This window comes from Petromyzon marinus, chromosome 48 (genome assembly GCF_048934315.1).
Source record: "Petromyzon marinus isolate PM22_M1 ecotype Great Lakes invasive population chromosome 48, UKy_Petmar_22M1.pri1.0, whole genome shotgun sequence".
Taxonomy (NCBI): domain Eukaryota; kingdom Metazoa; phylum Chordata; class Hyperoartia; order Petromyzontiformes; family Petromyzontidae; genus Petromyzon; species Petromyzon marinus.
The window spans coordinates 10,108,510-10,134,520 of record NC_133714.1 but is presented as its reverse complement, the minus strand read 5'-3'; the positions used below and the strand labels follow the sequence as shown (position 1 = coordinate 10,134,520).

Below are 26,011 nucleotides of genomic sequence, written 5' to 3'. Positions count from 1 at the left end.
ATCGTTGGCAAACGGGAATTATCATAAATATTCATTGGATACGCGATTTCTATAGGATCTCATTGGTACTCGCCGTATTAATATTCATCGAGTTAGCAATGCCCGTCTACCATCATTGGTAGGCGCGTATCGCAGGGTTTGATAAATATTCATGAGGCACGTCCCACTAAATCCCCGCCTCCGCCGTCACGCACCCTCACGACTCCCCCCCCCCTCCGCTCGACTATTAATGGGCTCACCCGGCGCGTGGCTTCAGTGTGGCGCGCGCGCGCGCCGAGCGGGCACCGAGCGGGCACCGAGCGGAGCCCTCGCGCGCGACAACCCCGGGGGGCAGGGGGCAGGGGGCGGGGGGGGCAAGCGGGGCAAGCGGGGCCCGGGGGTGGGAGAAACCATTGAGGCGTGGAGGAAAGGGGGGGGAGGTGTCTGTGTGTGTGTGTCATGGGCTGCACGCTGTGCGCACTGCGCTCCAAGGACGAGCAGTACAAGCTGCTGTATGAAGTTTGCCAGGTGAGTCCGGGGGGTTGGGAGCTTCTGCCGATTTCTAATTCGCGGCAGGAGGTCGCGAGGCTGCAGGCGCGGGGCTTTGAGTGAGAAGCGCGGCACGGCGGGGCCCCCGTGCGCTGCAAGGGACGTGGCCGCTATAAACTGATGTATATGATTGCATTGGCATGGATGCTCTTGATGTGTGCTAGTCTTGGCCGTATGTATATCAGACACCGCGTGCAATCCTTTTCTGCTGGACGAGGGCCTGTGCGGTTTTGTGGTGGTGAGGGGTTATTTGACCATACTTCACCGCGTTGGTCAATGCTGGGTTGTGTAAAGGCCAGGCGAGCATAGAAGTACAGCACAATGACGGATACTGCTGCTCTGCTCACGCGGCCTTTATGAGCCAGAGTTTATTTTTTTTTAAATACTTGCAACCTGACGTACATGGCGCGCATCCATCCACCGAAGCACTACCCAGGATCAGCCCAGCTTGGCTTCCGAGACGTGTATAGTGTGCATGCTTATATAACATTGCTCGCCTGTGCTGCATAGCTGCATGTATATTATATTACACCGTCACATTCCCGGGACAGGTGCCCAGGCAGCGTCCCCCAAGAGGTCCGACCACTATCGTGGTCCGTTCGTAGAGCGTTATTTAGTTTTATCGGCCCCGGGAGTGATGATTGGCTGGATTCGAGCTTGCGTTTTGTTGATGTTACACTGCAGCCACTATGCAGAAGCGAGGTGCGACATTTTGTGCATTAATGTATAATAAGGCGCATATATGTTAATAGACTGTACGGCTGCAGCAATACTGTCTGTGGCATCTCGTGCTCGCGATGTGAATGAGCACTGGAGAGGCTTTCATCCACCAGCGGATGGACCGCGGTCGATTATGGCGTGTGGAGGTTTTCATCCAGCAGTGGAGAGACCCTGCATTAATGTACATGTCACAGCGGCGTGTGCAAGCAGACTGCTGATGCGTGTAACGTCTCATCGCGATGGGCAGCCTCGTGTCAAACTGTTCACAATAACAGCTTGGAAATGAACAGTTTTTTCAGAGTATTGTAAAACAAAAAACAAAAATATATCGACGTTTCGGCCTACTGGTCTTCCTCAGGTGTACATGCTGTACCTGGAGTATATGCAGTGCACTGGGCACAGGGGAGTGAGTGGAGTGTGGTGGTGGCAGGTGGTGAATGTGGGTAGGCGCTCCTACACAAGTTGTACCATTGTGAATGCATGTAACTGCAGTGTTGCGCATAGGTCGTACCCACGTGTGTTTTATGTGCAGTGTTTAACAGACATGCAGTATTACATGATGCATCTTCTGTCGTCTGACCAAAACCCTCAACATTCGTTAATGACATTGTGGCCTTTAAAAGATAAATATATTATGGCTGACGTTCCGGGCACTGGTCCTTCTTCTATAGCACGTGATAAGAGAGGCACACATAGAGCGGGTAATGAGAGTTGCAGACTGCCCTTTACATATTTGGGTTGGGATGAATAAGAATGAATTAAAGAAAGTTTTGCTGATGATGAGTTTTTAATTGGCATCTGAATCATTCCCTATTAGGAGCTATTGAGTAACAGACGACTCCTTCAATAATCAATAATTAAATTTTGACTTAAAGCTTTCGTGACTGCAGGAATTCATATTCTATGGATCTTTCGGTAAAGTCACGTAGATAGAAAAAATAATAACAATTAAATAATAAAAATGAAAATAAAGTGAATAAAAAATATATCACGACGTTTCGATCGCAACACAAGCGGTCGCTATTTTTTTTTCTATCTACATGACTTTACTGAAACAATAATCAAGAAAATGACTAAATATAATTTGCATTAAAAGTAATATTGTAAAATGATGCTGGGACATTGCAACTACTTTCCCTACAGGAGTGCATTCACTGCAGGGTTGCGAAGCAGAGACCACAACTCCTTTTCAAAATCGATTACCACTGTCCAACAGAAGTCACGAACCGGTAACCGTCTCCAATGGAATGTTGGTCATGAATGCGCTGGTTTAAGACACTTGCACCGTTGCTTAAACTACGGCGCGGGGACATGGAATCAAACCTACGACCTCTGAATTGCGAGGCCAGTCCGCTGCTCACCGTGCCGCCACTCTGAGAGCTCCCTTCGTTTCTCAGCTCGGAGAATTAAAGCTGAAAATTTTCAAATGTACGTTTTCACGACCATTATTATACCGAATCATAATTAGTTACTTTTGTATTAGATCGTGAATGTATAATGCCAATTTTTTTCAATATTGGTTTTGCCCCAAAAAAACAAAATTTGGCATATTTCCCCATGGGGTCACAACTTCATTTGTTGGGCCCTGTCGGATGGTGGATGGTTATCGTAAAAAAATATTCCATACCAACATAATCCAACCCCAATAAAAAAACCTCCTGAATTATAAACCTGCTAAGTTTATTTCTCTTGACATTTCTATCTTTGCGGCAAACCAGAAATATAAAATAACTGATTTTAGCAACCCCGGTTTATCGTGGTGGTGTGATTATTGTTTTGTTCAGTGCGCAGCTAGTCCTATGCAGTACAATATGCACGCAGTTCTAAGTGCTGCTTGTGTGTATGAGTGCATCGACAATAAATGTGTTCACTCAGCAGCAGTCCAATGTTAATAGGCACACTGTGCATGCAGAGGCGATCTGTCTGCCAGTGTGTCCGTGGGGTAGCTGACGGATCATTTGCCCCAGTAGATGCTGTTCATTTCAGTATAAATGCTTGGAAAAATCGAAATATCACATCTCCTTACATGTATCCCCACCTAAGGGCAGAATGAATACAGTGTTTATATTTTGGACACGGTGAATGGGAATAATACATATTCAATTTTTTGTTCGTTTAAGTGGAATCATTTCTTTTAATTGTAAACCCGTGTGTGTGTGTCAGCATGTGTCATGCAAAATATATTACTGTAGTGTGTGTGCAGGAGTGAGACATTGTCAATGTCTGTGGGGAGCGCTAGTGTAGCGACTAGCACGCTGTGCATCAAACCCGGCCCCCCAAGTTCGATTCCCGCTCACGGCCAACACCAGTGATGATTATCTGAACAGGTCCTGGGCCTCCCCTAGGTCGACTCAGCCTTAAAATGAATACCTCGTGTGGTGTTTAAACATCATCACTGGGGAGACAAAGGCGGCCGCGCATGGTGAAGGCCACCCACCCCCTCGAGTGCCGTGCTGGCCTTCATAGGTGCTTGCTAACGGCACTTGCCCCAACAGTTTGTTCAGGCGATACGGGGGATCTTTGTGTGTGGGCAGCGGTGGTGTAGTCACTGTAGTGGTTAGCGCACTGCACTAGGAACCTGGCGACCCGAGTTCTATTCCTGTTCACGGCCAACACCTGTGACGATTATCTGAATCGGTCGTGGACCTCCCCTAGGTCGTCTCAGCCTCAAATGAGGACAAGGTGTGGTGTATAAATATCGCCACTGGGGAGACAAAGGCGGCCGGGCGTAGTGCTTGCCACCCACCCCCTCGTGAGCTGTGCCAGCCTTCATAGGTTCTCGCTAACAGCACTTGCCCTAAAAGTCTGTAAAAGCTATATGGGGGATCTTTGTCTTGCACTATGCACTTGGCAACCTGGTTTCAGTTCCTCGCCATGGCTCACATCGGTAGCAAGTGGTATCTGTCTGCACTTGGTCCAGCCTGAAATGAGTAGCTGATGCGGAGTGTAAACACGAGTACTGAGGAGACATCTGTGGCAGACTGATGGAGACACCACCCTCTTTAATAGATGCCCATTAACAGCACTTTCCCCTACAGCCTTTAAAGTAATCCTCTCGTGATATCCCAACCGGTCATGGGCCCCCGTTTCACCAAACTGCACTGACCAAATATCCTGCAGTTTGGTCAAAGCAACCCTTCCACGATCGATACAGTGCATGGAGGCCTTCAATCATCCAGTAGTGGATGGAGAATGACTGTTAAAAAAAAAAGAAACCAAACATCCCCACAACATTTAATGAAAATGGTTTTGTCTTGAGTGGTAGGTTTGCAAGGATTCATAGATTCATAGCCTGTTTCAGACTCCAGATGCATGTGTCAAATCACGCGTGTAAACATCGATGCCGTTCAATTTCGTGAACACGAGAACATACAAATATGAGACTGTAACAACGAGACAAAAACAGAATCAATACTTAAATTAGATTGTGACCCTGAGTCATATAACTGCCAGGGGAATTAATTGTTAGACCCCGACTGACTTGTGCACATTGCACCAGCCCTTAATTTAACCAGGCTATGGCCCATTGAGACATCGCATCTCCATACTAAAAAAAATAGACCAAACAGTACAAGATGACTTCAGAGTGACACACACACACACACTATTCTTCTTTGGTTCTTTCGGTAAAGTCACGTAGAATGATAATAAAATAATAAATTGATAAAATCAAATAACACAATAAAATTTATCACGACGTTTCGGCCACAACACAAGCGGCCTTCATCAGGTGAAGGGACGAGACTGTCTGGAGGACAGCGCTGTTGTTGTGGCCGAAACGTCGTGAGAATTTTATTGTTATTTTATTTTATCAATTTATTATTTTATTCTCATTCTACGTGACTTTACCAAAAGAACTAAAGAAGATGAATCCTTGCAGTCACGAAAGCTTTAAATCGAAACACACACTATTGTATGGGGTTAAATGATAAGTTGTGTCCATTTCTCAATCCAATGTATGCATGTTGAACTCCATTCACACCGTATTTAGCCAACCATGCTAATCGGAGGTGCGTCATACACCAATGATGTATGACGAAGGTCTGCCCACTCCGTGTCGGTCAAAGGGTTTGTGTACCCAGACTGCAACACGCTGGTCAGTGTGGGTTGGTGACTGGGGTAGGGAGGGGACCCGGGCCCGGTTTAGATATCACTCGCCCACAAACATTAGCGGTGGCTGGAAATTGAACTTGGGTCACTGGATTCAGAGCGTACGCAGTGTGCTAATCATGATGCCTCTGCTTAAATGAAATAGTTACCAATTAAAAATTCTGGTTTTGTTAAATGTCAATCAGGTGCAGTTTCTTTTCATCTTTGTTATCAATATGCTCATTTACCTGGGCAAGCCTCGCTGAGTCTCAAGACTGTTTTTTCAGGAGGGTCCTGCCAAGTTTTGGCAAAAGGGGGCAATTTTGCCAAGTGAATTTTCCCAATTAAGCCAGGGTTTTGTTTTAGCCGGGTGTCTCCAAGTTGGTGACCTGGAAAAACACTGCATCCAGTATATCTCTCGCTTTGGCTACTATTCACATGCCTACCCCAGTCTATTTCTAGATTTAATTCTAGATTTAAAGTTTTCCTGACTGCAAGGATTCATACTCTTTGTTTTTTTTCGATAAAGTCACGTAGGTAAAAAACAAATGGAAAAACTCAATTAAATCACGACGTTTCGGAGGCAACACAAGCTTCCGTCTTCAGATGGAACCGTTACAGCCAAAACCACTAATAAGTGAAGAGAGCTAATAGAGAAACGCGACTATATAGGGTAAAAGGGGGGGGGGGAAGGAGCCAAGGTAAGGGTAGGGGTGGGGGGGTTGCTGTGAGGGGTCGGGGGAGGAGGCAAGTGCTACGTGGATACCCGTCTACTTGCAGCCTGGAAGATATTCAGTGAAATGCTAAGCCCTGCTACTGCCAGCTCTCCCATCAGCCCAACTCCTAACCCCCACCTCAAGTCCCTCACCGTGACCTAGGGGGTGGTCCAGTGAAATAATTAATTCTCATCTATGTTCTCGTTTTCTCAATTGTACATTTGTGTTCCCTCCATTAGCCTCAGTGTAAAATTAGCATATCATGCGTTTATCATTATTTGCATTGGCCGAAAAAAAAGCATAGATCTTCATATTCGAGATGCAATGCAAGCGTTGTGATCCAAGGAACTTGATAATCATTCGTGAAGCGAAGCATCATAACACACTGCCAGGAGCCCCCTACCCCCCCCCCCCTAATTTCTGTTCACTTTTTAGTTTTGGTGTTAACAGTGCCCATCACAGGCCCCATCCGGTTATTCTCGTCTGCTTCTGTCCAGTGAGCTCCGAGCGGGATGGCCTTGCCAGCGATCGCGCGCTTCTCGGTCCCAGTGCGACTTTTACCGCAGCGCCGACGCTCGCACTGCGCCTCTCGCAAACGCGAGGAAGGAAGCGCGGGCGGTGGGGGCTCGCGAGAGGTTCTTCGTCATGGGTTAATCTGTGTCGGCGCACGGGCATTGCCGTTAAGTGCTCCCTGGCTGTTTAAGAGGTTTCACACGAGCCCCGGGGCACATTCATGAGAGAGCTTACAGTGGAATGTGTGAGCATACTTGCGGCGCACGTAATCACATTTGCCTTTCAAATCGCGCCTATTACATGCGCTCATTTCACCGGGACCGCTGTTGAATGAAGTGTGTGGATACGTCCGTGCAGATCTGTGCCAGTGCGGTCGCTGTGCATTTTGCCTTGCGACGAAGGCAGTCGACCGCTGGATAACTTGGCTGAGCTTAATGCGCGAGAGAGCGGTGCGTTGCGCAAGGGACGATTCCTGATCAGACAAATACTGCATTAACCTGGCCAGCAGTCAGAAGGCCGTGAGTTCAAATGCCTGCTGCAGATCTGCTCGGCTAATCGTCGCTTAATGCTTGATGAAATGAGAACCTCTACCACGCCGGAACGTGACATTGAATATCTCACGGATAGACTGGGTCCTACCTTGATAATGTGGAAAAATGCCACCGGCGTCTCATGACCGATAATTATAATGGAGATGTGGCCTGACTAATGCTCATTGGAGCATGGAGATGCCATATTTTTTCCATCTCTCTGTTTCCAGATGTTTCTGTTTTTGCGGCTGTGCTGTGCAGTAACTCTCCGACGTGTTTTAGAGCCGCAGTTCCTGAAGAAGCGCGAGGCATCGTGCCCAACGGCACGCGGTACCACCCAAGCACTCGCCGGAGGGATGTCTGCATTTCTTGCTTTCAGTGCCGCGTTATCTTTTGTAAGCGGGCGCCCGTGACGCAGCCGCGTCTGCAATTGGCACCGGAGTGCCACGGCGACGCACAGGCCCGCGTGCGTTCACGCCCGGAGTCTCCCTCGCGCGTCTAGGTGGGCGGCAAGGACTCCGGCAAGGCAGTGCACGGGGACGAGGAGGCGGCGGTGGCGGAGGCGGCGCTGCTGCGGGCGGCGCGCGACCCCGTCGTGGTGGAGGTGCTGCGCAGGGGTCGCCCCTCGCTGGCCCCACCGAGGCCACCGGGCGGACGCGCCCGCACGGACGCCAGCACGCAGACCGAGTTGCCACCCTCGCCAAGCGGTCCGCGCAGCCCGGCCACGCCGCCCCTGCCCAACGTGCATCCTCTGCTGCTGGCCCAGGGGTCAGTGGCCCGTGCTTCTGCATTGCCAGGGGTCGTGGATTTACTGCCACCAGACTCTCTTGTGCCACAATAATAAGAATGCTGATTATGTATCTGGGAAAGCCTCAATGTGGCCCAAGACTTGTTCTCAGGAGGGGATTGTGCATTGCGATGTTTGGCCTCTTCCGCTTATGGGTGTTTGGCTTCCTGTGTGAGGAAGCTGGAGTAGCCAGAGAAAACCCAGGCATACGAGGGAATAACAGCACAAATTGGTTCAATCCTCAGACTCAATCCAGTAAGTGGACCAAAGCTATATATTTTTACCTTGCTTTTATCTTGATCAATTTTTGTGCAGTGTAAAATTCATTTGTCCATACATACAATGCTGCCACGATCCTTAAGCTTAATATTAATTATTAAGGCTCGCAAAGCGTCAACTTGCATGTGTAAGTATCGGTTTTTAATTGCAAGCAACATATATCTGCTCCTGTTACAATTATGCTTATGGAGTGGACACAACTACTAACAGGACGGTAATAATAGAGGAGACTCAAAAGAAGATTCTTGAGACGAATCGAGACGCAGAATTGAAACGAATCCATAATCGCACGGTGCAGCGTTTACTTGCATGTGTGTGACACGTCACCCGAGGCATTAGTTAATTAACAAAGCATCGGGCCAGCACCACGAAGCCCCCGTGTGCGTACACGAGACGAGCGCTGCTCACGCCTTCCGTCGCGTGTAACTTCGAGGGCATTTTCCGCGCTTGGTGTCTCCCGTGCAGCCTCTGTGAGCTGCCACCCGAATACTTTGACTCAAGCGACTACCTTCCCAGCATGCAACAGGACGCCCACCATGCGGAGGGTCTGGAGTACGAGGTGAGGAGCCTGCACGCGCGGTTAGCGCCGCATTATAATCGTGCTCCTGCGTAGCTGCTGCACCTCCACGTGCCACCGCACATCCGTCGGCAAATAAAACTTCAGCGCTAGGGAGAGAGAGGCACTGACAACACCACCCCCAAGTGCCGTGTTGGCCTCAGCAAATGCTCGCTCTCGCAGAACTTGCATTACACGAAGTTAAACTGGGAATTTTCTGCTCCGGGGCGGTAGCGTAACTAAGCGGTAGGGCTTTTGCCGTTTGTTACAAAGATTTACAGTTTGAGCCCTGAAGCCGCCCTGGTTAATACTGCTGATTGTATTAATCATAAAAATATATCTACGCGACGTCTGCTTCAAGGTGTATACTAAAGATCCTCTGACACCATTTGAAATTGTGTGCCACGTCACGGTCCAAATTTGCCAGATTACTCGCTTGCTCTCGATCCCATCCCTGCTTCCCTTTGACCCCGACTCTTTCCTTTAATTTTACCCGACCTAGTGTCCCTGTTAAATTAATCCCTTTCCACTGGTGTCTTTCCTGCAATCTATAAGTCAGCCATTATTGTACCGCTGCTCAAAAAATGCTCTTTGATACCTCTTCTCCTGCCAACTACCAGCTCATTTCCCTTCTCCCCTATTTCCCCAAACTCTTAGAACGCCTGGTACACTCTCATCTTACCCACTACGTATATTCTCTCTCTACCCCTAATTCCAATCTGGGTTTCGGCCCTCTCATTTAACCGAAACGGCTCTTCTTTCGGTTCAGACTCACCTGGCTAACTCTGCCCCTGGTAGCCTCTCTTCTATTCTTATACTGCTCGATCTGTCCTCGGCTTTCGAAAAGGTTGACCATCCGACTCTTTTTCTCTACACTCTCTTCTCCTGGTATCTCTGTGCGCACCACTTTCCTGGCTAAAGTCCTATCTCTCTGTGCGCCCCTATGCGGTCTCGTTCAATCATCGCCGCTTCCCCCCCCTCCCCCAGCCCCCTTCACTGTTGGTGTTCCTCAAGCGTCTTTTCTTGGTCCCCTACTCTTCTCTCTCTCACCGCTTGCATCTTTCCTTTCTTCGCTGAACTTTCCCCATCATTTATTCGCAGATGGCATCAACATTTTATTATCCTTTCCTTCCTCTTCCCCTGGCCTCGCCTCCCCCATCTCATCCTGTCTGGTTTCTATCCAATCTTGGATGTCACGTGACTTTCTCTGCCTCTCAACCCTTCCAAAACTCCTTTTCTATTTCACCCTGTTTCCTCGGCCCGCAACCTCACTGTTATCTTTGACTCTCTTCCCTCCCCCTCTCACGATCACATTTCCTCCACTACTCGTACTTGCCGGATTCATTCGTTCAACATTCGCAAAATCCGACCGCTTATTTCCATTTCTGCTGCAACGCTTCTAATCCATTCCCTTATCCATACCCGCCTGGACTACCGCGACTCTCTTATGCTCGGTCTGCCCATTTACTCTTTTGCCCCCCTTCAACAAGTCCAAAATTACTCTCCTCGGCTCATATTCAACCTTCCCTATAATTCCCATACGGCGACCCTCCTCGCACGACTGCATTGGCTCCTTGTCCATTACCGTTGCCTGTTCAAATTCCTCGCCCTGCTCTGCAAATCCCTTCATGGTCTTGCCTCCTCACCATATCTTGCCACGTTAATTTATTTCTACGTGTCGCCTTCTCGCCCACTGCGTTCACAATCTTTGCTGTCTCTCTCTCTCTCTCTCTGTTCCTCCTTCTCCTTGCACTCAATCCACGCTTTCGCTCTTTCTCTCTTCTTGCCCACCCCCACTTCACTGGAACAAACTTCCCCCTCCACATTAAACAGTCACCAACGCTCTCTAGTTTCCGCTCCACACTCAAAACTCACTTATTTTCCCGAGCTCATCCCGCAACCCCCTTAATCTCCACCTCGTATCCGCCACCGTTACTTTTCCCTCTCCATATTCTCATCATTTGGCTCTCACTCATTCCCCATTCATTCAATATATTCATCATCATTTACTGTCATCAATTTCGCTTTCGCCGATTTCACACATCGCAGATTTGCCCATTGCAGCCTCTCATCTATTTGAGTCACCTCATCTCCTCCATTACATTTACATGTACTATTATTAATTCCGTGTAAAGCGCCTTGGATAAGGCTCTATATTAATTATCTGGAGACATGATAAGGTAGAGCAGTCATCTCCCCCGACTGGCAGACTCATGCCCATTTGCAGGCCAGGTGCCGAGTCACATTGTTCCCACGAGGACAATGTGTTTCGATTTCGATTTACATCACTTATCGTGTTGAGAGCGCCCTGAAATAAAAAAAATATATTGCTACACTATGCACAAACCTGTTGGAATCCCTGCGTTTTGGTATTGGAGGCTGTTGGAACGAAAGTTTTTTTTCAAATGTTGGCCCGTTTCTCTTAATACTCTTTGGTTCTTTCGGTAAAATCACGTAGGTATAAAATAAATAAAATTAAATCACGACATTTCGATTGCAACACAAGCAATCATCATCAGGTGGGAAAACCACAGCAAGACCACTTACCTCGGCATCTTTCTCCCATTTCAGCAAAAAAATGTTGCTGTGGTTTCCCACCTGATGATGACCGCTTGTGTTGCAATCGAAACGTCGTGCTTTAATTTATTTTATTTTCCACCTACGTGACTTTACCGAAATAACCAAAGAGTATATGGATCCCTGCAGTCACGAAAACTTCAAATCTAGATCGTTCCTCTAATAATCACTTACTCAAATATTCTTACTACCACCATATCACACGGTAGCCCAGGGTGATGTTTAAAGAATTTTGCCTTTAGTGATACGAGTGTGAAAGTCGACACACATTTTACAGCTTGATATACGGAACATTTTGACATTTCCAGGGCATGAGCTGGAAAATGGGTCCCACCACTTAAAAACGTTCACACGTGAAGCTGTAAATTTGCGCCAGGCCTTGTGCTTGTATCACCACAGGCGCAATCCCTGTGATATTTGTTTCGTATACGCTGGGCTGTGGTGCTGAAATAATGACCATGACTTGTGAAACCAAATAGCAGAGAAACCCATTACCTTGGCACATGGCTGGCTTGGAACGACTTGCCAAAGTCTTTTGTCGTTTGCGGAGCAGATCGTACGGTCGTCCTTGTAATAACAATGCAGCCAATTAGTAACCAAATGATAATTGTCTGAAGCACCATTAATTTTTAGCAGAAACATTTGTTCTTACTTTGAGACTAGTTTGTTTCCTATTAAAGTCAACCATGTAGATTTAATTAGCTCATTATAAATAGAGCCTGGTCATTTGCAAAAATCCAATTCAATTATTAAACTTCTGGAAAATAGAATATTCCTGAAAATGAATATAAATACATACGATACAGCAAATGTCATGAATGAGGCTTGCAAATGGCGTGTTTCCATAATCCCACATTAAGATTAATTTACGATATAATTAAATCTGTTTATTTTTTATGCTGCTGTATAACATGTGTACGTGAAATATCTACACGTGTGTTTTATCTCCCTACTCATTGCAGGTCTTGGGGGTTATTTTACCATACTTCACCATGCTGGTCAGTGCGGGTGGTGTGTGACACCTGGGAGCAGATGTTGTAGTATAGTATAGTGCTGACCGGTGGTGGCAACATATACCCCCAGCAGCCTATAGCACCTGTTCTGCATGTGGGTCACCCATCCAAGCACTATCCAAACTGAACCCAGCTTGGCTTCTGATAGCTGATGAGATCGGGTGCATTATGGGTAATCTGGTCATAATCTTAAATGCACACAATGTTACTGGCATTGGAAAAACTTCTAAATGCCAAAAAATTACCTGAAAATGGCTCAATTGGGAATAGAGTCGCAACATCACCCCCTACTGAAAGAACTTTACGGGAGCCTCCTGAAAATAGGGCTTGAGACTCAGGCGTTCCTGGGAAAACACGCATAATAATGTGATATGCTTGCTGTATGACAAGAAATAAAACACCTTGTATTTGTTTTTGCGAATGTATCCCATTACCAAGTGGCTTTACACACCTCCAATTAATACGGTTGGCTACGTACAGTGTGAAAGAAGTTCAACACACCAAGTAGAGTCCGGGCCTCCTGCCCACGGAGGGGGGAATTGGGGCAGTGTTCTTCTCCGTGGGTGGTGGCCCAGAGGCAGTGGCTCAGGTTTTGCATTTGGTTGTTAGGGGCCTGACCTGCATGGAACACAAACACTGTAGACTTCCCACATGCTTGGACTGTGCTTATTTTATTGACCCTGGAGGGCTGACGGGTTGAGTTGGCTGGAAATGGTATTAGAAATAATGATGTGCCAATTGTCACTCAAGCCTTTTTAACCACACCACCAACACGAGCCAATCTAAGGACATGCGAATGTGAGGATGTTGACTGTGGGTGGTGACTGTTGCCTGATGCTGGGTGCAACCATCTTCCCCCCCCCCTCCTCCCTCTTGTTGCCCACAGGAGGTGGATTTGCACCGTGGCTCAAGCCGGGAGCGGCTAGGCCTCACCGTGTGCTACCGCACGGAGGACGAGGACGACGCCGGCATCTACGTAAGCCAGGTAAGCGAGCAGCAGCAACGACGCCGTGTCTGCCTGTCACGTACGGGGTCCGCCTGTCACACACGGCGTCCACCTGTCACAGCGTCCGCCTGTCGCGCACAGCGTCCACACAGCATCCACAGAGCATTCGTAGCATCCACAGTGTCCACACAGCATCCACAGAGCATTCATAGCATCCACACAGCATCCACAGTATCCACACAGCATCCACACAGCGTTCATAGCATCCGCACAGCATCCGCAGTGTCCACACAGCATCCACAGAGCGTTCATAGCATCCACAGAGCGTTCATAGCATTCACACAGCATCCACAGTGTCCACACAGCATCCACCCAGCGTGCATAGCATCCACACAGTATCCACGTGTCATGAATAGCATCTACATAGTGATCACACAACTGATTACCACGGTTGGCTACGTACGGTGCAAAAGAAGTTCAACATACATCAGTTCGCATCCACACAGCATCTACACAGCATCCACATATCATCCACATACTTTCGACATAGTGTTTTCCCAGCATTTGCATAGTGTCCATATTGACACAGCATGTACATAGCATTATCACAGCAACACCAACATAGCGTTCATCATAGTGAGCCTGTTGTGCATCAATTATGATTGTTTCAGCTCACCATAAAGTTGAAGGACAATTCTAACAAACAAAATGATAAATATATCCACGGCGTTTTGCTTGCAACTGCATCAAGTATCTTAAGGACAAGATGCAGTGAGTCAGAATAACCACGTCATGTGACCCGGCTTCTTAAATAGGTGTCATGACCTCACACTTGGCCTGGCGATCAACACAAACCGACGCAGAGACACTCAGAGGAGTCGACATCACAAATTAGGTCACGTGTCTGCATGTGTCTTGAACTGTTCCTGATGAACTATACTCGTATTTAACGTAGTGTGCACGCTGCCAGAGTGGTGAAACGGTTAGCAGCGCATTGGACTTGCAGTTCATAGGTCACTCCATATCCCGGCACGGCAGTTGCAAGGAAAGCACAAGTTTCGAAAATCCTCCTCTGCATCACCTTCGTTGGGTTCACCACAATTGGCGTTCACCACAATGAGTGTCCGTTTCGGCAGGTCGCGTGTGGTGGGCTTCAAAGTGTGGGTACTCCCACCTTCTCAAAGACATCTGGCCAGCTAGGAAAAATAGATCCAAGCTCCTTTCGGGCTCCCTCTGTTAGAGGCGCTTCTGCCAGAAGTGGAAGCAACGGCGAGAAAACAAAAGGAGGAGGGGGTGGAGAGGGGCTGCGCTGTTATACGGACGCGATGTCGAATTGCCAACGTGTCTGATCGTTGCAGGTGAATCCCAACAGCATCGCAGCACGAGACGGACGCATCAGAGAGGGCGACAGAATCCTCCAGGTAGCCTCACCTTACAACTGAGATGCACCCGTACGGTTAGAACGTCACAGACGGCTTGCGTCACGCGCAATTGGGGCTGTGAAGCCCTGAAGATTTGGAGGGTCCTACGACCAGTAGCCCTTGACATCGTGAAAGTATTTTGACCATGCCTGCCTCCCGCACCAATTGCCGAGCTATCGTCATTTGGCAGCCAGTCTAATGTGCAAGCCTAGATTTCTAGCTTTCTAAATGATAAATCGGTGCATATATATAAATATAATTTACTACTAATAATGAGCCAAGAATGTTTGTGTGTCCCGCACGTGACGTCACTCCACATGAGGTCAACCCCCCCTCATTAATAATCATGAGCGGTTGACGTCACTCCACATGAAGCACCCCCCCTCATTAATAATCATGAGCGGATGACGTCACTCCACATGGAGCTCCCCCTCATTAATAATCATGAGCGGGTCATTATTTTCGATTTAACATTTCCGATTAACTGCAATACACCCGTCCTTGGACGGGCTATAGGCTAGTGTATATTATACCCAGCTAATGAGCACAGGCCCACAACGTGACGCAGCCAGAAACAAACAACCCTGTAAAACTTGTAATGGATAAGAGTGAATATTTTTCTTGAATTCAGCTAATGTTATTTTGATGTAAAGGGATTGCGATGCGAGGGAAGACGCAGAAAGAGAAGTGAGGTGGCCTGCAGTGCACGTGTGAGCAAAGGTGTTGCTGGGACTGCAGAGCGGGGAAGTTTATGAGCCGAAACAGTCGGCCTTAGTCCTCGGCATGGGCGGAGGAATCGACGAGTGACGTCCAGGGGAACGGTAACCACGGCAGTAGGAGCGATAGACGGCGACAGGGAGGCGACTGGCCGCCGGTGAGCGGCGTGAGGGGAGTGAGCGTGCGAGCGCTGCATCACAACGTAGACGGAGGACCCAGCGTACGCACGCCGGCGGATGCCATGGCCACCCGGACGTGCCCTGGGCGAGCGAGCTGGGGCCCGCATGGCAACACGTCTCTCCCCTCTCTCTCGCACAGATCAATGGGCTGGACGTGCACGACCGGCGGCAGGCGGTGGCGCGCCTCACCCAGGAGGAGGGCACCGACGTGTCGCTGCTGCTGGCACGGCCCGACACGCAGGTACGCAGCTTCCCGATACGCAGGTACGCAGCTTCCCGATACGCAGGAAACGCGGCCGTGGTGCACCGCTGCAGACACTGGGCGAGCGGGGATTCGCGGAGTCGACCTTCGGAGCGGATTCTACCGCTCGCAATGCACGTGTGGGGTCGGGCGTCCGAGAAGAGGTTATTGATTTCCTTATGATTTCCGAAATGTATTTTTGGCGATAACCAAATCCCCCTGAATGTACCCACCCTCGTTAGATATTGGAAGCTAAGCAGTTAAGAGTCTGGTGTTACTGCTTGGATGGGTGGCCACCAAGACTGGATAAACTAGCGGAATGAAAGTTAAATCACAACGTTATGGTGAGCACGGAGGGTCGATGTTGATTGATGAATCGTGGCGTGGTGCTCAGCTCGAGGACGGCTGGGTGGAGGAGGAGCACCGAGCAATGATGGAGACCCTGAGGGTGGAGATACTGCAGGACGAGCGGCTGGAGCCCATCGCTTACATCGGCTCCAGTCTCATCCAGGTGCACACTCCTCACCACTAACCGTGAAGAAATTTGCCCGTTGTTTGGACAGCTTTGGACCATGATGCTGGCAGCACAACGGCCTATGAAAAACACCTGGGTGCATATTGCTGTGGTTCACACTCCTCCAGCATTAACCTCCGGTGTTAACCAGGGCGGCCTGCCGAACACTAACCTCCACAACAAGTGATGAACGGGCTACCTCTGGGTCATGTCACCACCCTTGTTGGAGTGGTGGAGGGTAATAGGTTACTGTAATCAAATTACACAAGAAGGCATCATTAATCCCATATTATTACTCCGTGTTCAGCATATAATTAGTATTACCTTTCCTCTCGCATTACTCTTGACAGTTTTAAATTGAGTGCTTTCTTTTTTTATATATATATATAAAGTGTCTAGCAACACTTTGAAGGAAGCGGTGGTGGTAACGTCAGCAGCTTGGCCAATGTGATGGCTACAGTGCAACAAGGCGTGCTAGCTACACTTCAACGTTGACCGCCTTGAGGTCGCCGGGCAACTCGGAGGTCAGAGCGTTGAGCTGGCACCGCCGAGGTCTTGAGTCTGAATCCGGGCAGCAGCTGCCTGTGATTCAAATTGAAAGCTGATGGTCTGGACAAAATAAACCACGATAAATGTGGTTCTGCACTTAATTTGGCTAAATTCTGAGAACCTTACTCTCATAAGGCAGAGCGAGTGGGGAAAGTGCCACCCTCTATTATGTGTGGACAGGAGGGTCACTCGAAGGGCTCTCAGATGCAGCTCTGTGATATCCGCTTCCACGGGCCATTCTCAAAGATTCACGAGGATACTGGGTCTTGTGACTTGGTGACAAAAGCACAATTTTGATAAAATCGTGGGGAAAAGGCAAAAGCGTTTCGCCAGTGCAGACTGGTTTTGTTTCTGAGGTTAGGTCAAAATAGTTGCGTTGATCAGTCGATACATTACTATAAATAAACCGAACACATGAATACGTGCAGTTGCTTCTAGGATGCTGAGTAATTGGTAATGACAAGCGGTCAGCTGTTTACACCCAAACGTGGCCTGAAATTGCAGTCTACGCTGCTTTAGCAGTAACCACAATAACACTACAGAGACCACGACCCAAATGACAAGTCACAGAACCCGATACGAGCTTTGTTTCTTTTCCCAATTTCGCGCAATTAAACGTGTCTGAAATAAATTTCCGCGTGGCCTCTCACTCGCCCTCCAGGCGAGGGCGCCCCCGGACGACGACGCGGGCCTCACGGACTCGGTGTCGCACGGCCACGGCAAGGACAGCGGCCTGGGCCGCACGGACGAGAGCTCGGAGCACGACGGCGGCGTTGGCGTCGGCGCTGGGGGCGCCCCCCCGTCGTGCGCAGGGCCCCGCGGTGGCAGCGGCGTCGGCTCAGATCTGCGGCGCCACCTGCGGACGAAGGCGGGGACGGCGTGCGGCGTGGCCGACGTGCGGCGCGAGATCGCGCTGCTGCACGACGAGCTGCGGCGCTTCGAGCTGCGCGTCCAGAGCCACGGCCACGGCCACGGCGCCGCCGCCGTGGCCACCGCCGCGGCCGCCGCCGTATCGCCGCGCGACGTCGGCACGGAACCAGGACTCGCGAACATCGCCGAGTTGCCCGAGGGCCACGACCCGGATCCTGCCTCCGCCGCTTTTGCGACGGCGCCGTCGCCACAGGCGGACGGGGAAGCCGGCGGGAGCTCGCCGCCCGGCGACCGCGACCCTCGCCAGGGCCCTCGCGGCTCGAACGACGCCGGAGCGACGACCCGAGCTCGGCCCGCGGCAAGTGCCGGGCGATGCCGACCGGAGAGGGCGGCGGCGGCGGCGACGGCGGCCAGCGCGGACGCGGGCGCGGACGGCGCCCCCGTCCCGCTGCACGCGCGCCACTACCGCAGCTACATGCAGCTGGTGCAGCAGAAGTCGGCGGTGGAATACGCACAGAGCCAGCTGAGCCTGGCCAGCCTGTGCCGGTTCGAGCGCCGCGAGGCCGGCGCCGCGCGGCCCCTGCCGCAGTCCGCGTCGGCGCCGGCCTCTCCGTACGAGTGGAAGGTGAAGGCGTGCGGCGGTGGCGGCGCGGCAGGGCGAGGAGGGCCGGGCGGCGCGGAGGGCTCGCGATGCCTGACGGCGCGGAGGCCCGTGCGGGACCGGCTCCTGCGGCAGCGCGCGCTCAGGATCCGCGAGGAGCGCAGCGGCGTCACCACGGACGACGACGTGCTCAGCGAGATGAAGGTCGGTCCGGATCGCTCCGCGCGATACCGCCCCTGGTACGGGCGGTCGGCTCGAGAGAGTCGTTCGTCTTCAACCGCTCGGAAGCCGCGTTCTAACGGTTGTAACGGCGCGCGTTCCGCATTGTGTGAGAAGTGTTCCCGAAAGGAAGGACCGCGTTCCAGCGTTATAGTGTGAACACCGTCCAGCACGCACTCTGCACATTGTCTACATTAACACACACACACTGCACATGCTAATATATGTCGATATTACATATACTACACGGTGATTTTTATTTAAATCGTGGCTAGCCGAACTTCCCTGTAGATACAGTTTGGCTGTAGAGAAGTGCTGTTAAAGTCGGACTCCGGTCCAAGGAAGGCACATTGTGTAAGACGCTCGTGCTCTGTGCATAATCCTGACATTAATGCTGAAGGGCTGAAGGGTAGAGTAGTGGCGCAGAGATTTGCGCACTTCCCCATGAACCTGACGACCTGAGTTTGATTCCCGGCCACTGCTAACATCAGTGGCTAAGTGATATCTGAATCGATGTTGGGCCACCCCCTTTCATGTTTTGCATTGACCAGTGTGAAGTATGGTCAAAAACCCCATAACCGAATTATAAGGGGGAGGGGCCTCCATTCAGCAGTATATGCTCTCAACTGTATGGATGTATATTTTTCTGGAGAACTTTCCCCAGACCATTGCCCCAGTTTGAATGAATAACAGGGTTAAAATTACAGCAAGATTTGACGGCTGAAGCAATAATTTGGCATTTTGGCCCAAGAACTGCTTCTTCGCGCCACCATGTCCAAATGGCCGGTGAATGGCGCAAGCCCCGGGTGTAGGCACGCGTCATTTCACCTCGTTCCCGCTCGTCACTGACAATCGCAGCGGTGAGTTTCTTTCCTCATCATTAGCCCTCCTTTGCCAGTACCAAAATGTAATAATAGGGTTTTTTCCCCTTGACCAATTGGTGCTCGACCAGATGACGCCAAAAGGCGTACAGCTCAAAGACAATGCACTATCAAAGTAATGAGGGCTCTAATGATGTAGATGCTCACCCCGAGCCCTCATTACTTTGATAGTGCATTGTCTTTGAGCTGTACGCCTTTTGGCGTCATCTGGTCGAGCACCAATTGGGTCGAGGCTCAAAAGAAAGCCGTCCCTTGGTGTGGACCAAGCAGTTTCAAGGACAATGCATTATATATTATCATAGTGTGTTTTTTGTTTGCATTATGACTGCAGGTATTGTGGTTAATGCAGACATGAATCCTTGTAAAAAGGTTTCAGTTTTGTTGCCAGAAAAAAGGGGAAAAAACCCTATTATTAGTTTCTTTCCTCTTGCTCCTGCAAGAGGAGTTACGCTCGCTGCCGCTCATTTATGTTTCCACTCTGCCCGACAATGTCACATCGGCGCAGTGGTGACACTCGCCCCTCGCAGCAAAAAGCGCCTGGGTTCGCTTCCCGACTCGGTCGCCTTTCTGCGTGGAATTTGTCTTGAGGGCCAGAGAGGCCTTCCTCGGCAAACAAGCGCAATATGAAAATAATAAAACCTCTTTCCCCCGTCTATCCTCTCCTCCTCTCCACCTCGGCCTGTGGCCGTGAAGACCGGGCGCTACTGGAGCAAGGAGCAGCGCAAGCAGCAGCTGGTGCGGGCGCGCGAGCAGCGGCGGCGACGCGAGTTCATGCAGCGCTGCCGCCTCGACTGGCTCGGGGAGAAGGTGGCTCCCGCAGCGGATGCAGCGGCAGCGGCGGCGGCGGCGGCAGCAGCCATGGCGTCGGCCACGGCAGCCGCTGCGGGCGTCGGTGACGCAGTGCCGGCGGCCGTGCCTCCCTCGGACTTCGCTGGCCATGCGCGCGAGCTGAGCATCCTCGAGCTGAGTCACCGCAAAATGATGAAGAAGCGCAACAAAAAGATTTTGGACAACTGGATGACCATCCAGGAGATGCTCGCCCACGGGCAGAAGTCGCCCGACGGAAACGGCAAGGTGTACAACCCCCTGCTGTCGGTCACCACCGTGTGACGGGACCCGCGGTGGCCGCGCATCCAACCGCTGGCGCCGGGGGGGGGGTGGAGCGAACTTCCACTGCGTCGAGGGACGTGCAGCATCGAGGCCTTGGACTGTCATGGAGCGCGCCGGCCAAGTTGGTGCTCGCGAGCGTGCTTCCCGAGCTGCTGTCATTTGCAAACACATTTTGTGGATGGCGGGCGCACGAGCTGCCACATTCCTCACACTGAAGACCAGGCCACATGTAAACGTGATGCTTAGGCTAACGTGATGCACGTTAGAATTCATGGGAAACACACCCCAAAAAGCCATTAGTAATTTATGTCAATGTCAAATCGGTACTGATTCAGGCAACGGGGTTGTTTAAACCGGATTTTCTGTTACTCTAGGGTCCAGCAGATGCTCCACCATGGACCCGGCATGCATCCACGATGTGTGGATGCGCCGATGCCAGAACAGCGTGTTGGTGATTACAAGCCATGAGCTGCACAGAAGTCTAGCAGCCTCCTATTGTTATTGAGCTGATCTGGCCCATGCCTTACAATAACTGCAGCCCAGGTGCCTGCAACATAACCCACAAGGGCATTACAGTCACTCGACAGGATGACTATTCCGAGGGCCCACTTTAGCCAGCACCTGTCACAGGTGGTTATAGAAGGCATCTGAGTCTTAATCTTCAGTGGGGACAGAAGCCACTCCACCACCAATCCCCGCCTCCCGTTGATGGGGAGGCAAGCCCACAACAGCCTCGTACTCATAGCCACCCACACCTTGCATCCATGCTCCCACGCTCCCTTAATTATTTTGTTCCGAGGGAGAGCCACTCACTACCCCGAATGGAGGACTGTCCACCTCTCGTGATAACTGGAGGCAGAACAAGTCCACAGGACCTGTCATCCACAGAGGTCTAGATGGTACCAGTCCAGCTCCTGACAGAGGAATGGCAGCATCTCCCCCACGTGGCCAACCGCAATGGGTCCCTGCCGTTTGCTGGCTCCGCCAAATTGAGTTGGTTTAGAAGACGTCGTGAATGCCTTATCCTCCGTGGCCTCCCACACCAGCACAAGCTAATCGGGAGTATCCACCAAACTATATTCACAGAGAGACACACCTCGTACAACCCCATCCCATACCTACTCGCGCTCACCTCCACCTCACACCGCATTCACCCTCGCAAATCACTGCAACTCACACTACACTGCACACCAGACACACGTCATTATACACGACAGTGCTCCACACTACGTGTAAAAGAAAACAAAGATCCCCCGTATAGCCTTAACAGACTGTAGGGGCAAGTGCTGTTAGCGAGTACCTATGAAGGCTGGCACGGCACACGAGGGGGTGGGTGGCCAACACCACGCCCGGCCGCCTTTGTCTCCCAAGTGGCGATACTTACATATCGCACCAGGTACTAATTTGAGGCCGAGTCGACCTAGGGGAGTTTCAGAACCGGTTCAGATAATCGTCACCGGTGTTTGCCGTGAGCGGGAATCGATCCCGGGTCGCCAGGTTCGTAGCGCATGGCGCTAACCGCTGCACCACCGCTCCCCACCACATACACACACACAAATACACGTGCAAACATATGGTAACATTCACTAACAAAACGTAGGCTAAGAACTAATGAACGCACGCTCACACACATGCACACCACCCTAACATAATACATCATGAATCTACAACACGCACACATTCATCTCAACCTTGTCAACTAAAACACTCAACGGTATTAATGACGATATATCATGAACAAACAAATCTGGTGTTGTTATTACTAATCAAATAAACACGAGGAATTTCCGGGGCCCATTTCACCAACATTGCAAGCGCAAGTGCACACGACTGACTTCAAACATTTAACACTCGGTTAAACCCGGCGGCTTTCGTAAAACAACTCGAACATGACGACAAATACACAATAACGTCAAATTACACCGAAGACATCGATAACAACAACAGCAGCAATTAAACATTAAGTTGTGTAACCAGCAGGAGGCAAGAGGATACGCTATGCCCCCAGGTGATTACGTTGATGCATCGTCATCATCATCATCGTCGCACAATCCTCGCCACGGCTTCATCTGCTGTGGCCACGTGGTCTGCGTTGGGCAGCAGAATCGGCTGCTTCAGGCCACGAGGCCCTCGTGGTGATGCAAGGCCCAGCGGTGAGGCTGGATTTCAAGCCACCGGTCCCGTAAGAGGGCCACGTTTATCGCCGCCCCTGATTGTTTGCGAGGGTAACGTGGAATCGTTTGTCTCGCGAACAGCGATTCGCCGTGGCGGCTGTACACGCATGACGCTAAACCCTTATTTAAGCGAAGACTGTAAGAATGTTTTAAAATAGGCCAGTCCCTGGAGGATTAAGCGAAACGTGTAGATAAGTCTGTACATTATGTAACTCGGCCTGAGTTGCACAAGCCAGTGTATTGTCCCTCTCTGGGAAATACTTTCACTGTTGGTCATGTTTATTTGTATATCTGTATCTCGGTAAGCTTCATAACTGCGAACCTTTCCACAATAAATTTGTCATCAAACATGAGAAGGCCTCTGGTTTTGTGTCCGAAGAAATAGCACTGTTAGCGCAAGAAATACAAATTACAGTTACATTTTTACTTAAAACTTTCGCCACTGCAGGAATTCATATTCTTTTGGTTCATTCGGTAAAGTCACGGAGATAGAAACATAATCATATTAAAAAGTAATTATTCTCTTTCTATCTACGTGACTTTACCGAAAGAACCAAAGAATACAAATTATAGTTCACCATGAGCGTCACGAGGCTTTCCATAGGCGCTGTCAACGGCGCACCCGGTGGGATCGAGTGGTCTGAATTTGTGACGGACGTCTCGACACCCAGAACTGGCCTCCCCAACGGATGGATCCTCCGTCTGACTCCTTCGTCTGGGTCTACTCGTGGCAGACGGCTCGTCTTGAACCCGGCGATCCGGCTCACAACGATTCCTTCAACCCATGCCGAGGACAACGGGGAACTGCTTCATCTTCTCCGTGCTGCACTCACCCACCCTGCAGGTGACCACACTTCTCTCTGCTTCTCCGCTCACACCACTCCACTTGATAATTGTCTCCTCCCATCATCGTCGCCTCTTTTTCCCGAGCACTTCTAATAATTTCACGAAGCGTGTTACACTGTTATCTGTTACAATTTTGACAGCCCTGTTGGTTTGCTGCTGCCCGCTTCACCTTTTTGGGCCTGTGCTTCCGAACTGTTCAACAAAAGAAATGCAGCGCTTGTTTTATTAAGTACGAGAAGAGGCGTTGTCGTGAGCGTGGCTCCACCTTCACTCGCTCCACCATCACGTGTTCCACCGTCACGTGCTCCACCGTCACGTGCTCCACCTTCACTCGCTCCACCGTCACGTGCTCCACCTTCACTCGCTCCACCGTCACGTGCTCCACCGTCATGTGTTCCACCTTCACTCGCTCCACCGTCACGTGCTCCACCTTCACTCGCTCCACCATCACGTGCTCCACCTTCACTCGCTCCACCGTCACGTGCTCCACCGTCACGTGCTCCACCTTCACTCGCTCCACCTTCACTCGCTCCACCGTCACGTGCTCCACCTTCACTCGCTCCACCGTCACGTGCTCCACCTTCACTCGCTCCACCGTCACGTGCTCCACCTTCACTCGCTCCACCGTCACTCGCTCCACCGTCACGTGCTCCACCTTCACTCGCTCCACCGTCACGTGCTCCACCTTCACTCGCTCCACCTTCACTCGCTCCACCTTCACGCGCTCCACCGTCACGTGCCGCCCATCCATCAGCGGTGGGAGCTGCTCAAACTGCCTACACGACTTAGGTCCTTTATTTGTCACAACGGAATGCATAATACAGTGAACCTGCTCTCTTATTCTCATGATTATTTGTGACCTACCAATGTCTGCAGCCAGGATCAATCGATGACAATCCTATTACCTGCACATATTTAACAGATGAGATGCGTGGCACCGTTAATTCCTCCTGTTTGATAATACTTCTCTTGTCCGTATGCATCTGTGCAGATAGGTTTTTTTTGCGGTTAAGCCATAGTCTCCACATACCGCTCGTATCAATGCGGATAAGAGGAGCGTCGACCCACTACTCTGTAGAGTAACATTGGTATAAACGCCTGTTACAATGTGAACAGCGCATTGAAAACGCGAACTCTTTGATGTACTGTTTACAAATCCACACTGAGAAAGACGACGACGATTGACAGCGAGGTGTAAAGTATTTTTTCGATAGTGTATTTAAATAGAGGTCCTGCAGGTAAGTAATTTTCAGTTTTAAAGGCACAGTTTAACAAGACAACACTTACCACCATCCCTCAAACACATTAATGAAAAAGAGCAAAGTTTTTGTTCACATTATAATATCATGTTTACGTGAGAGCCCGGGGCTTATGGGACCCCGGGGTCCCGCCATAAGGTTCGTTAATGCTGATGGGGTTTGCGTGTTGCACAGAGGCCTAGTGGTGCTTACACGCGGCCTGCACGGTTACTCCTTCTAATGCGGGCGGCGTACCTCGTCTGATTTATTATTTTTAGTTGTGTATTGCATCGTCTTACATCGAGCTAGAATCCAAATCAAACAGCGGGTCCTAGCCTCTAACGCGTGGCAGTCAACAGACATTCGTTCAAGGAAGTGACTGTTGATGAGACAGCCAAACTGGTCCAGTTTGCTTGTCTTGAACTAATGCCGCTAACGTTATGCATCGGATGCCTTGGCGCCATGCAAAGATGTTTTCCTTCTACGTGACTTTACCGAAAGAACCAAGAATACGTTACACTTATCTTCATATTTTTTTAATTTGTTGAACTTCTTTTGCACCGTACCTAGCCAAATGCGCTAATCGAAGATCCTATTAAAGGACAACAAACTAAATACAAAAATACGTTTGAAAGAAATTCGTTTTCAACCTCCGGATGATTTAAAAGTGCAGCAGCTCTAGTGGCTTCCTGATATCGGAAGAGCGTTCCAGACGGCAGCAGAGGAGGTGCATCTTGAAAGCACGTGATGCAGCTGTCGGGGCGGTGCAGAAAGAGAGAGACGGTGCGTGGGTGGAGATAATGGCCAGGTGGTCACGAGGGATAATAACAGGAGGGAACCATGAGTGGATGTTCGGGTTTGGCTGAGCCAGTTCGGGAAAGAGGGCGTGGCCGGGGGAAGGGCGTGGCCGGGGGCGGGGCGAGGCCACGCCGGGGGGAATATAAAGGCGGAGGCTGAGAGAGCTCGGGGCTGCCGTGGGATCGGGATGGACTGTCTGTACGCCGCCGTCACCTTCGGGCCGTCGCTGTCTCCGTGCGGTCGTTGCTTGGGTGCTGTCTTAGCCCAAGTATCTGTTGTTATCCTAGCCCGGTACTGTATGCTGGTCATAGCTAAGTACTGTAGGATGTGAGAGTATGTTATCTGCGCCTTAATAAATAAAGAAGTGCCCGAGAGTCATTAAACAGTGACAACGCCGAA

At 50.4% G+C, this 26,011-nt stretch overlaps 1 protein-coding gene across 1 annotated transcript; it reads left to right on the top strand.

The window, feature by feature from the left end:
- Positions 1-387: 387 nt before the first annotated feature.
- LOC116952697 (PDZ domain-containing RING finger protein 4-like) lies at positions 388-23,086 on the top strand. Its single transcript, XM_076074527.1, has 9 exons — positions 388-507; positions 7,599-7,864; positions 8,628-8,721; positions 13,195-13,293; positions 14,613-14,675; positions 15,711-15,812; positions 16,207-16,323; positions 17,537-18,550; positions 20,140-23,086. The coding sequence occupies exons 1-9, from the start codon at positions 439-441 to the stop codon at positions 20,554-20,556; spliced, it is 2,241 nt and encodes a 746-aa protein (XP_075930642.1). The 5' UTR covers positions 388-438; the 3' UTR covers positions 20,557-23,086.
- The last annotated feature ends 2,925 nt before the right edge of the window (positions 23,087-26,011 follow it).

Bases quoted from the DNA above. Each gene is read 5' to 3' on its own strand.
- LOC116952697 (XM_076074527.1), top strand. From the start codon at position 439: ATGGGCTGCACGCTGTGCGCACTGCGCTCCAAGGACGAGCAGTACAAG. The intron at 8,722-13,194 runs GTGAGGAGCCTG...TGTTGCCCACAG, and splicing joins CGGAGGGTCTGGAGTACGAG to GAGGTGGATTTGCACCGTGG. The intron at 16,324-17,536 runs GTGCACACTCCT...CTCGCCCTCCAG, and splicing joins TCGGCTCCAGTCTCATCCAG to GCGAGGGCGCCCCCGGACGA.